Source organism: Rhincodon typus, chromosome 2 (genome assembly GCF_021869965.1).
Source record: "Rhincodon typus isolate 14 chromosome 2, sRhiTyp1.1, whole genome shotgun sequence".
Lineage (NCBI taxonomy): Eukaryota > Metazoa > Chordata > Chondrichthyes > Orectolobiformes > Rhincodontidae > Rhincodon > Rhincodon typus.
The window spans coordinates 120,857,116-120,870,258 of NC_063333.1; the positions used below are offsets into that span (position 1 = coordinate 120,857,116).

Sequence of the window (13,143 nt, forward strand, 5' to 3'; positions counted from 1 at the left end):
TCATCTCAATCCACATGGACAAGGAGAACCACCACTTCGACTGGGACAACGCCAAGATCCTGGGACAGGCTAGGCAGAGACAAGCACGAGAATTCCTGGAAGCATGGCACTCCACGAAGCATGCTATTAATAAACACATTGAACTCGACCCCATATACGTTCCGCTACGGAGGAAACCCGGAAGTGAGGCAATCCATCTCAACGGACCCCAGAGTTTAAAAACCAGGCGGAAAAAACACACCGACGCTTCATCAGAGACTGCACTGAGGATGTTACCAAGCACGGTAACGAAACGTCTGCGGAACAACAAACCAGCTCGGCGAGCGAGCCAACCAACCTCAACACCTACAACCCGAGCTACAAATCTACTCCAAAACCTTATTGATTGTTTTTGGAGCAGCAGTTATCCAGGCAAGTGGGGAGTTTTCCATCCCACTCCTGACATGTGCCTTGTGGGCAGACTTTGGGGAGTCAGCAGGTAAGTTACTCACTGCAAAATCCTAGCCTTTGACTGGCTAGTCGAACCACTGTTTTGTTATGGTTAGTCCAGTTCAGTTCCTAGCCAACAGGCACCACCATGTTACTGGTAGTGGGAAATTCAGTCATTGAAACAGCGGAAGATGATTGGGTCTAGCGCAGTACCCTGAGAACACCTGCGGTGATGCCCTGGAGCTGAGATATCTGACCTCCAACAACCACAACCATCTTTCTATATGCTAGGTTTGACTCCAACCATAGCAGAGTTTATCCCTGATTCCCACTGACCCTAGTTTTGCTAGGGCTCCTTGATACCACACTTGGTCAAACATGGCCTTGATGTGAAGAGCAGTCACTCTCACCTCACCTCACCTCTGGAATTCAATTCTTTTGACCACGTTTGAACCAAGGTTGTAATAAAGTCAGGAGCTGATTTCCATCAAATAAATAAATCATAGAATCCATATAAATGGAAAGAGGCTATTTGGCCCATCAAGTACACACTGACGCTCTGATGAGCATCTCACCCAGACCCAGTGCCCTACCCTATTCCCATAATGCCGCATTTGCCGTGGCTAATTCACCTACCCTACACATCCCTGGGCACTACAGGGAAACTTAGCATGGCCAATCTACCTAACCTGCTCATCTTTGGATGTGGGACGAAACTGGAGCAGCCAGCAGAAACCCATGCGGACATAGGGAGAACGTGCAAACTGTACATAGACAGCCACCCAAGGCTGGAAGCTTAAAATTCAATCCAAAAATCATGAACAAAATGATGACTGATTATTTTGGCCAACAGAAGTAACTTGGAAAGCCCTGGCAGAACCTGAACTTGGTGCCAGGAAGGAGATTATTGCTGAGCAGGTACTTCTTGATAGCACTGTTGATGACACCTTTTGTCACTTTACTGATGATCATGGTAATTGGCTGAGTTGGATTTGTCTTGCCTTTTGTGTACATGACATACTTGGGCAATTTTCCGCATTGTTGAGTAGTTTTCTAGTTTTACTAGAAAAGCTTGGCTCGGGGTTCAGCAAGTTCTGGAGTATAAGTCTTCAATGCTGTTGCTGGACTGTTGCCAGAGTCCATAGCTTTTATCACATTCAGTGCCTTCAATGTTTTTTTTTAATATCAGGTGGAGTGAGTCAAATTGGCTGAACACTGGCATTTGTGATGCTGAGGACCTCTGGAAGAGGTTGAGATAGATCATCTGCTCAGCACTTCTGGCTGATCATTGCGAATGCTTCAGCCTTATCTTCTGTACTGATGTGTTGCTCTCTCCCATCATTGAGGATAGGGATATTTGTGGAGCTACTTCCACCAGTCATGACTGGATGTGGGAGGATTGTAGAGATTAGATCTGATCCATTTGTTGTGGGGATTGCTTAGTTTTGTCTATCACTTGCTATTTCTATTGCTTGGTATGCAAGTAGTTTTGTTTGGTGGCTTCACCAGGTTGACACCTCATTCTTAGGTATGCCTGGTGCTGCTCCTGGCATGCCCTTCCACTCTCCATTGAACAAGTTGGTCCCTTGGTTGTAAAGTGGGGATATGCCATGCCACGAGTTTGCAGATTGTGTTGGAGTACGATCCTGTTGTAATGATGGTCCATAAAGCCTCATGGATGCCTGGTTTTGAGTTGCTAGATTTGTTCGAAATGTGTCCCATTTAGCACAGTAATAGTGCCACACAACGTGATATCAGGTATTATCAGTGTGAAGGTGCGTCTTCCTCTTGACTGTGCAGTGGTTACTCTTCATGAAACTGTTATGGGTGGACACATCTGTGACAGGCAGATTGAGGACGAGATCTAGCATGTTTTTCCATCTTTTTGGTTACCTCATCACCTGCCACAGACCCAGTGTTAGAACATAGAACAGTACAGCACAGTACAGGCCCTTCGGCCCACGATGTTGTGCCGAACTTTTACCCTAAACCTAAGGTCTATCTAACCTCCACCCCTACCTTATACTATCATCCATATGCCTATCTAATAGCCACTTAAATGCCCGAAATGAGGCCGATTCCACTACCTTCTGCGGCAATGCATTCCATGCCCCTACCACTCTCTGATTAAAGAACCTATACCTATGTTGCAGCAATATCCTTTAGGACCTGACTGGCTTGATCTGTTAGGATTTAATAGTGTTGCTGCTGAGTCACTGTTGGTGATGGACATTGAAATTCAGTGCCCTTGCCATGCTCAGTCTCTCTTTGTGTTGTCGGAGGAGCACTGATTCCTCAGTTGAATGGGGATGGCAAAGCAGGAGGTTTCCTGGCCCTATTTGACCTGATGCCATGAGACTTCATGGCGTCTGAGCTCTCAGGGCAACACCATCCTGACTGTATACTACTGTGACACCACTTCTGCTAGGCCTGTCTCGCCGGTGGAACAGGACATATCCCAGGCAGTGGTAGTGTCTGAGATGTTATCTGCAAGTTATGATTCTGTCAGGTTATGAGTATCTCAGGTTATTGCTTGACTGTAAGACAGCTCTTTCAATTTTGACACTATACCTCAAATGAACACTTTTTGCCATTGATCTAGGCACAAGAAACTACAATGCTAGGTAGTCTCTCCATTTTCATTCTTGTTTTTCCTTCTAGCAGTGGCTTGCTAGACTATTTCAGAGGGCAGTTAAGAATCAACTAAATTGAGAGTCTGAGGTGCCATATATGCCAGATTTTAACACATTAGTGTTTCAGATGGGACAGTTTTTCATACAATCAACACTGGTTTCATCTTTAGACTCTAGATTCCAGATATTTTTATTGAATTGAAATTCTGCCATGTCTTCAGAATATTATCGGATCTCTAGATTGGTAGTCTGGTGATAATACCATTAGGCAATTGCCTTTTGCAAAATTTTAAGGATTAAAGTGGATAAAACAGATCCACACTGTGTGTCATGCACATTCTGGACTTCTCTCTCCAACAGCGCTGCCTCACGCTGACTCAGAGATGCCCTACCCTCCAGTTCCACTTTATCCTGTGGCTCATTCGATGTTCTAACAAAAAATGGTTTCTTTTCCTTTCAGACATTGGGGAACACAAGATGCAAAAACTCAGAGATACTCACGCCCAACTGGAACCTTCCTTCTGACTCCATTCCTTCTCCCAATCCCACCATCTGTCATGTATCAATATCCCTTCTGCCCTTACACACTCTGATGCTGAACATTCTGTACTCAGCAAAGGTCCCAGTTTTGTCCCTCTGCTTCCCCTCATTAATTAATTTTGGGCACTGCATGACGTTGAACTCTTTTTCCATTGCCATATCCTCCATGCCCACTTCTTTGGACAGTAGTCCTCACCGGTCCCACAAACCCTTCACCCACTCCAACACTGTCCTTCCACCTGGACCCTTCCCTCTGCACTCGATCAGTTTGTTGAGACCTGTTGATATGACATTGGTTGCTTCAATTTCTCTCCCCCTCTTACCCATTCCAATCTATCTCCTTCTGAACTGACTGCACTCCATGCTCTCAGATCCACCCCTGACTTTTGTAATTAAGCCTGGGAGAAGGGTGTTGCTTCTGTTGTCTCGCATACTGACCTGTACATTGCAGAGTCTGAGTACCAGCTCTCCAGTACCTCCTCCTATCTCCCCTTGGACCATGACTCCACCGTGGAACATCAGGCCATTGTGTCCACACAGTAACTAATCTTTTCTCATCTGGTAATCTCCCCTCCACTGCCTCCAAGCTGATAGTCTCCCAACTCCGCTTCTACCTCCTTCCCAAAATCCACAGACAGGACTGTACCACAGAACTCATCTCTTCCTACCTTGACTTGATATTTTCTCCCCTTGTCCAGACACTTCCCACTTACGTCCGTGATTCTCCTGACGTTTTATGTGAGTTTCACAATTTCTAGTTCGCGGGGTCCTCTTTACCATGCAAGTGCAATCCCTCTACAAGTCTATCCCTCATCAGGGTGGTCTCAGGGCACTCCGTTTCTTCCTGGAAAAATGGCCTGACTGTCCCCATCAACCACCAACCTCCTCCACCTGGCTGAGGTTGTCCTCACCCTGACCAACTTCTCTTTAACTCCTATCCCTTCCTTCAGGTCAAAGGGGTGGCTATGGGTACCCGCATGGGCCCTGGTTATGCCTGTCTCTTTGTGGGGTACATGGAACATTCCTTGTTCCAGTCCAGTCCCCACCCACAACTCTTTCTCCAGTATGTCGATGACATCATTGGTTCTGCTTGCCCCTCTTATCCAGAATTACAAAAGTTTAACTATTTCACTTTCAATTTCCATCTCCTCTCACCTTCACCTGGTCCCTTCCCTTCCTTGATATCTCTATTTCCATTTCTGGGGATGGGCTGACCAACAATATCCACTACAAATCCAATGATTCCTCCCTGTTATCTTGATTGTACATTCTCTTCAAGACACCATCATGTTCTGTGGCTAACATCTCTGTCTCAGGCTTGTTGCATTGCTTCAGTGAAGCTCAGCACAATTTGGAAGAACAGCACCTCATTTTCAGCTTGGGAACCCTGCAGCCTTCTGGATTTCGTATTGAGTTCAACAACTTCGGGACATTAACACCTTGCCCCGTGCTTTCCCTAACCTCCGCACACCATGCCTTGTTATTACTGGGCGGCTACCACACGCTACCAATGTCAACCACTAATCATCCCCATTAACAACTGTTTGTTCGCCCAGACTGACCTTTAACTACTCCTTTGTCCAACTGTTTTTCTCTCTCCTTTTGGGCTCTCTCTTCACCTATCATGTACTCTCCTCCCCTCTCCCAATCCCATCTTCTGTATAAAAACTATCCTTTTCTACCAGTTTTGAAGTGTCACTGGACCCAAAACGTTAACTCCGATTTCTCTTCACAGATACTGAGAGTTTCAAGCAGTTTCTGTTTTTGTTTCAGATTTCCAGCCCCTGCAGTTCTTTTGGTTTTTTGATAAAACCGGGTTACCTAGTTAAGTTTATGAATAAAACATTGAGTTAGAGCTATCATTTTATAATAAACTGGAACATACTTGATGTGTTGAAAGGTGACAATTCATTTAATTGATAGTGTTTTATTTATATTTGACCTTCAAATTTTCCTTCCTCTCCATCCTAATTTCCTGCCAGTTTACAGTGAATTTTAGTGACCCTTTTGAAGTAAATTTGTATTGTTCTTTCTATTACAGGTGCCTGAATGCTTGCACTTATTGCAAAACCAAGCATGCAAGAGGAGACCTGGCCAGTTACTCAGTTGCAGAGCTAGTAGACAGAGCCGTACAGTCATTTCAAGGTAAGTTTTAAGCTAGGACACGTTTGTGCAGTTTATACATGTTTTCCCTAAGATATGGCAAAGGCCTGTTCCTTTCCAACTTTGGCGGTGTGTTTATGGTCTTAAAAGCGAGAAGTGTAGCAATTTGCCACTTGTATTATTCCTGTATTTGGAAGCACCGGGTGTGTAGGTGGAGCAAATGATTTAACTTAGTACTTGCAAATATATATTGCAAGCTGCTGTGGAAATCAGATAGCCTTGTTTGGTACACTAAAGTGTGAGGCTACCAAATTATAAATATATGCTGTCATTCAGTCTGTTTTATGCATTAATTCTATCTACAGACCTACAGCAGTGTAGTTACTGCTCTTTGAAATGGCCTAGCAAGTTAGACATTTGTATGAAATTGCAACAGGAAACTTGAATAAGAATAAAACCAAATGGACAACCCAACTTTGATACATGAAGCAGAAATGTAAAAGATATACTTTGCCAATTTGCTACAGAATGCTCCTTACTAACATTTGACGACTGCCATCAAAATTGAGAGAGCTGTCCTACAGGAATGTCCAGCAAAGGTCTGACATAGTCATGCTCATCAAGTCATACCTTGCAGCCAGTGTCCCACAAGCACCAACATCTTCGCTGAGTATGTTCTAAACTTCATTGTCTATATTCATTATCTAAGTAGATCAATAGTGTTACAGCTGACTGAGTTGACCGAGTCCTAACTGCCAGACTAGATCTGGTGGTGAAAGAACCAATGAGAGAAAATACTTTTGTCCTCACAAATTAACTTCTCAAAGATGCATCTGTTATTGTTAGGAATTAGTGCTGTGCAGTCCTTGTAGAAATAAAGTCCCTTTTGTTCATTGTGATCACATCATGCTATGTGGCATGACCACTCTTGCTACATTTTATAGACTCAATGGATTTATCAGTTCAAAAAAGGGCATCCATGAGATACTGTGGGCCATCATGAGCATGAGCAGTAGAATTGCATACAGATGTAGAGAATAGGAACAGGAGGAGGCCATTCGACCCTTTGAGCCTACCCTGTCAGTCAGTATCATGGCTGATCATCCTTTTCACTACCCTGTTCCCACTTTTACTCAATACACTTTCATGTTTTTATCCCTAGGAACTATATCTAACCCCTTGAAAACATTCAATGTTTTGGCCTTAACCACTTTCTGTGGCAGAAAAGGGGAGGCGATAGCCTCATGGTATTACTGCTATTGCTGTTAATATGGAGACCCAGGGTCAAATGTTGCCGTGGCAGATGGTGGAATCTGAATTCAATAAAAATCTGGAATTAAGAGCCTAAGGATGACCATGAATCCATTGTTGATTGTCGGGATAGAACTCATCTGGTTCACTAATTCCATTAGGGAGGGAAATTGTCATCCTTACCTGGTCTGACCTACATGTGACTCCAGACCCACAGCAGTGGTTGACTCTTAGCTGCCCCATGGGCAATTAGGGATTGGCAATAAATGCTGGCCTTGCCTGTGATGCCCACATCCCATGAATGAATTAAAAAAAAATGAATTCCACAGCTCAGCCTTTCTGGGTGATGAAATTTCTCCTTATCTCAGTCCTAAATGGCCTCCTCCATATACTTAATCTGTGACCTCAGGTTCTGGATTCCCTTGTCATAGGGTACATCCCTCCTGCATTTAGCCTGTCTAATCCTATTAATCCTAATCTCAGGAACTAGTCTGGTAAGCACAAGTACCACTGTGCCACCAAGTCTACTGGGTCTGCTATGCCAGTGGATCAGGACCTGGCCTGGCCATACAGTCATTATGAGGTTCCTCCAAGGTTCTGCACAGACTGATTGGCATGATCAGCACACTGGTACATTGACTTGCAGTTTTGGAAGTCACTGCCATGCAGAGATCTCAGCCGTTCACGCAGCAAAAAATAAATCAGAAGGAATATTGCCTGGCATATCTCTCACTCTTCAGTACTTTGGAAGAGGTACTGCAAAGGTTCAGTGGGTTAGTTCTTGGGATGAGAAGGTTGTCTTATGATGAAAATCTGTGTGAATTATATCCATGTTCTCTTGAGTTTGGAAGGATGAGAGATTAGTTTATTTATACTGTATTCTGAAGTGGCTTGATGAAGTAGAGACGAGAGGTTTTTCCCTGGCTAGAGCATCTAGAAAAAAGAGAGCAGGGAGTTACTTTAAGATCATCAAGAAATCTCTTCACTCAATGGATTAGGAATCTTTTGAACTCCTCCATCCTAGAACGTATGATGTATGTGTCATAGATGAATATGATAGATAAATGTTTGGAGGCTGAGGACATCAATAGCAATTGGGAACAAATGGTAGAGTGTAGTTGAGGCCAGAAATGATTTGGGTGAATGACAGAACAGACTGAAGGCGATGTATGGTGTATTACTACTTTTTTAAATGTTCTTACATAACAGTGTACTCAATGATACTCATTTTGGATTTTGGACGGATTCCAAGCTTCAGACCTCATTACATATGTTGTCCATGCGTGGATAGAAGTGCTGCATATCAGAAATAAGATTCTTGTCTATCTTTGACACCAAGAGATCATTTGACTAAGTCTGGCATCAAGGAGCCAAATTTATTTGCCAAATTCAAGTCAATGAGGAAAAGGCAGGGATCTTCACGAGTTGGAGTCACAGGTTGTAGGCTATTGATAACCAATCATCTCATTCCTAGAATGCTTGCTGTGGTTCCTTAGGGTATTGACCTAGACCCGTCCACCCTGAGCTGCTACTTCAATGATCTTTTCCTCCAAAAGAGGGCGGGACCCCCCCTAGAAGTGGTCACTCACCATCCTGACTTGGAAATGTATTTGCTGTTCCTTCACTGTCACTGGGTCAAAATCCTCGCATTCCTTCACTAATAGCATTGTGGGCCAACCCACAGCAGGAGGACTGCAGCGGTTCAAGAAGGCAGCTCACCACCATCACCTTCTCAAGGGCAACTAGGGATGGGCAGTAAATGCTGGCCACTGGTGACACACAAGTCGCACAAATGAATAGAGAATAAAAAAAGAGAACTTTGAGTACTTCCCATACCTGGGGCAACCACCTCTCTCAAAAGGCCACCGAAGGCAAGGAGATCCAACACAAGATTGATTATGCCAGTATGGAGCTGGAGAAGCACAACAGGCCTCTGATGCTGCCTGGCCTGAGGTGCTTGTCTAGCTCTATATTGTGTTACCTCTGACTCCAGCATCTGCAGTTCTTGCTATCTCTTAATTAATCAAGTTTACAAACTCTAGTAACAAGTTATTGACATCAAAGACAAGTCAACAGAAGTCACCATGTATAATAAACACAGTTGTGGCTATTTTACACCATCAACCTGCATTCAGAAATGCTCAAAGTTGTTTACTAAGTACAAAATAGGGGAGAGTCATTTGCTGGTTCCTTTCTTAGCGTAATGCTCTGACCAATCACAGTCAACCTGTCTTGTTTAAAAATTAGACAAATTCCAGCAGTTAGCATCAAAGGTAATTAACTGGTTCATTCTCCATGGCAATGCCTCGACCTGTCAGAGTCCACTTGTAGTCCCTCTGTGGAATCCACAGAATGTTCTAGCATATTGTTCTGATGAATGTAAGAAGCAAAGAGATATCAAAATGATCTCATCATATGAAGACTTGGTCAGAAGGTCAAACTGCAGTAACTTATGTTTTTTAAAATCCTTGAAAGTGGGTAACTGAGAGGTAAAAGCTGTATAAATCAATATACATATTACAAATTGTGACTTTGTATGCCATTATCTAAGTTGGTAATAAATAATGTGAATAACTGAGGCCATAACACAGATGGGGACACCACTAGTCACATGCTACCAATTTGAATCCGTACTTCCTATTAGCCTTACTTTGTGTTGTCTGCCACACAACTAATCTTTCAACCATGTCAGTAAGTTACCCTCAGTTCCTTGGGCTTCTACCTTAGTTAGTACTCTTTTATGTGAGACTTTGTCACATGACTTCTGGAAGTCCAAATAAACAACATCGGAAGACATTGCCCTGCCTGCTATTTTAGTCACCTCTTCAGAAAATTCAATGAAATTTGTCAGGCATAACCTACTTGTCATGAATCTATGCTGTAAGATTTCCAAGAAATATTAACTAAATCATGTGAGATATGCAAGAAAAAATTGAAAATTGCACAAAAACAGTGAAAGCTAGAACAGATAATAATGCTAAAGCTTGAAATTTTGTTATTAAGGAGGTGGTGTTAGTATGTTATCTATTTCTGGCAAGCACTGGAAAGCAGGGCTCAAAGGACCTTCTCAAATCACAAAGAAACTCACTGGTGTGAATTTCTGTAACAGGTACTTCAGACGCGTGTTAAAATCAGCGAGTGTGTCATGTTAATATGGCAAAGCGATATTATGGCAGGGAGGATAATCAAAAGAAGAGTGTCTTTACAGTGGTAAAAGCAGTAGAGAATGACACAAAAATTTCAGTGTGATTCAGAATGAATAAGAAATTGAAAATTCTAAAACTGATCCTCCAGTCATCAGATTGAATAATGTGGGTGTTCTTAAAATGTTTGATCTCTTATTATGCTGTCTTCCAGAAAATTATTAAGGTGACTTAGGATAGCTATTACAGACTTCTAAGTTGATTCAGATAAATAGATCAGGGAAAATACTGGTTGTAGCTCTTATTTCGAAAAACTGAAAGTAATTGGGGAGAGATAGTAGGAACTGCAGATGCTGGAGAATCCGAGACAACAAGGTGCAGAGCTGGATGAACACAGCAGGCCAAGCAGCATCATAGGAGCAGAAAGGCTGACGTTTCGGGCCTAGACCCTTCATCAGAAATGGGGGAGGGGAAGGGGGTTCTGAAATAAATAAGGAGAGAGGGGGATGCGGATAGAAGATGGATAGAGGAAAAGATAGGTGGAGAGGAAACAAACAGGTCGAAGAGGCGGGAATGGAGCCAGTAAAGGTGAGTGTAGGTGGGGAGTTAGGGAGGAGATAGGTCAGTCCAGGGAGGACGGACAGGTCAAGGGGGCGGGATGAGGTTAGTAGGTAGGAGATGGGGGTGCGGCTTGAGGTGGGAGGAGGGGATAGGTGGGAGGAAGAACAGGTTAGGGAGGCGAGGACGAGCTGGACTGGTTTTGGGATGCGGTAGGGGGAGGGGAGATTTTGAAGCTTGTGAAATCCACATTGATACCATTGGGCTGCAGGGTTCCCAAGCGGAATATGAGTTGCTGTTCCTGCAACCTTCGGGTGGCATTGTTGTGGCACTGCAGGAGGCCCAGGATGGACATGTCGTCTGAGGAATGGGAGGGGGAGTTGAAATGGTTCGCGACTGGGAGGTGCAGTTGTTTATTGCGAACCGAGCGTAGGTGTTCTGCAAAGCGGTCCCCGAGCCTTCCCCGATGTAGAGGAAGCCACACCGGGTACAGCGGATGCAGTATACCACATTGGCAGATGTGCAGGTGAACATCTGCTTGATGTGGAAAGTCTTCTTGGGGCCTGGGATGGGGGTGAGGGAGGAGGTATGGGGGCAGGTGTAGCACTTCCTGCGGTTGCAGGGAAAAGTGCCGGGTGTGGTGGAGCTGGAGGGGAGTGTGGAGCGGACAAGGGAGTCACGGAGAGAGTTGTCCCTCCGGAAAGCAGATAAGGGTGGGGAGGGAAAGATGTCTTTGGTGGTGGGGTCGGATTGCAGATGGCGGAAGTGTCGGAGGATGATGCGTTGGATCCGGAGGTTGGTGGGGTGGTACGTGAGGACGAGGGGGATTCTTTTTTGGTTCTTATTGCGTGACGGGGTGTGAGGGATGAGTTGCGGGAAATGTGGGAGACACGGTTGAGGGCGTTCTCGACCACTGAGGGGGGGACGTTACGGCCCTTGAAAAACGAGGACAACTGAGATGTATGGGAATGGAATGCCTCATCCTGGGAGCAGATGCGGCGGAGACGAAGGAATTGGGAATAGGGGATGGCATTTTTGCAGGAAGGTGGGTGGGAGGAGGTGTATTCTAGGTAGCTGTGGGAGTCGGTGGGCTTGAAATGGATATCGGTTTCTAGGTGGTTGCCCGTGATGGAGACAGAGAGGTCCAGGAACGAGAGGGAGGTATTAGAGATGGTCCAGGTAAACTTAAGGTTGGGGTGGAAGGTGTTGGTGAAGTGGATGAACTGTTCGAGCTCCTCGTGGGAGCACGAGGCGGTGCCGATACAGTCATCAATGTAACAGAGGAAGAGGTGGAGTTTAGGGCCGGTGTAGCTACGGAAGAGGGACTGTTCCACGTAACCTACAAAGAGGCAGGCATAGCTTGGGCCCATGTGGGTATCCATGGCCACCCCCTTTGTCTGTAGGAAGTGGGAGGAATTGAAAGTTGTTGAGGGTGAGGACGAGTTTGGCTAAGCGGATGAGGGTGTCAGTGGAGGTGGACTGGTCGGGCCTGCGGGACAGGAAGAAGCGGAGCACCGTTAGGCCATCTGTATGGGGAATGCAGGTGTATAGGGACGTCCATGGTAAAGATGAGGTGTTGGGGATCAGGGAATTGGAAGTTCTGGAGGAGGTGGAGGGCGTGAGTGGTGTCATGGAAGTGGGTAGGGAGTTCCTGGACCAAGGGGGAGAAAATGGAGTCGAGATAGGTGGAGATAAGTTCGGTGGGGCAGGAGTAGGTGGAGACAATGGGTCGACCAGGGCAGTCAGGTTGGTGGATTTTGGGAAGGAAATAGAAGCGGGTGGTGTGGGGTTGGGGAACGATGAGGTTGGAGGCTGTGGGTGGGACGTCACCTGAAGTGATGAGGTTGTGGATGGTTTGGGAGATGATGGTTTGGTGGTCGGAGGTGGGGTCATGATCAAGGGGGCGGTAGGAGGAGGTGTCGGAGAGTTGGTGCCTGGCCTCGGCGATGTACAGGTCAGTGCGCCATACTACAACTGCGCCTCTCTTGTCCGTGGGTTTTATGGTGAGGTTGGGATTGGAGCGGAGGGCTGCACGTTCTGCGGGGGAGAGATTGGAGTGGGTGAGAGGGGTGGAGAGGTTGAGGCGATTGATGTCACGACGGCAGTTGGAGATGAAGAGGTCGAGGGAGGGTAGGAGGCCTTGGGGTGGTGTCCAGGAGGAGGGGGGTGTGTTGGAGGCAGGAGAAGGGGTCAATAGAGGGGAGGGTTAGGCTCACGGTTGAAGAAGTAAGCATGGAGGCGGAGGCGGCGGAAAAACTGCTCTACGTCCAAACGTGAGTTGTATTCATTGATGTGTGGGTGGAGGGGGACAAAGGTGAGCCCTTTACTGAGGACTGACCATTTGTTTTTATCTAAAACATGTGGATTGTAAACGTGGCTCTTAAAACGTTGTTATTTTAGTATGTAATTGGTATTGGTAGCAGAATTTGTGTTGCTTTCTGTATTATATTACTTGAGATTCTGCAGTTCATCTCCAAATGAGGTGC

General features: G+C 45.4%; 1 protein-coding gene across 1 annotated transcript in view; it reads left to right on the forward strand.

Annotated features, from left to right (window-relative positions):
* LOC109911303 (threonylcarbamoyladenosine tRNA methylthiotransferase-like) overlaps positions 1 to 13,143 on the forward strand; it is a 401,376-nt gene that overhangs the window by 4,062 nt on the left and 384,171 nt on the right. Inside the window, exon 2 of the mRNA XM_048608917.1 lies at positions 5,644 to 5,747. Coding sequence (XP_048464874.1) covers positions 5,644 to 5,747 — 104 coding nt within the window. The remainder of the gene's footprint in view (positions 1 to 5,643; positions 5,748 to 13,143) is intronic.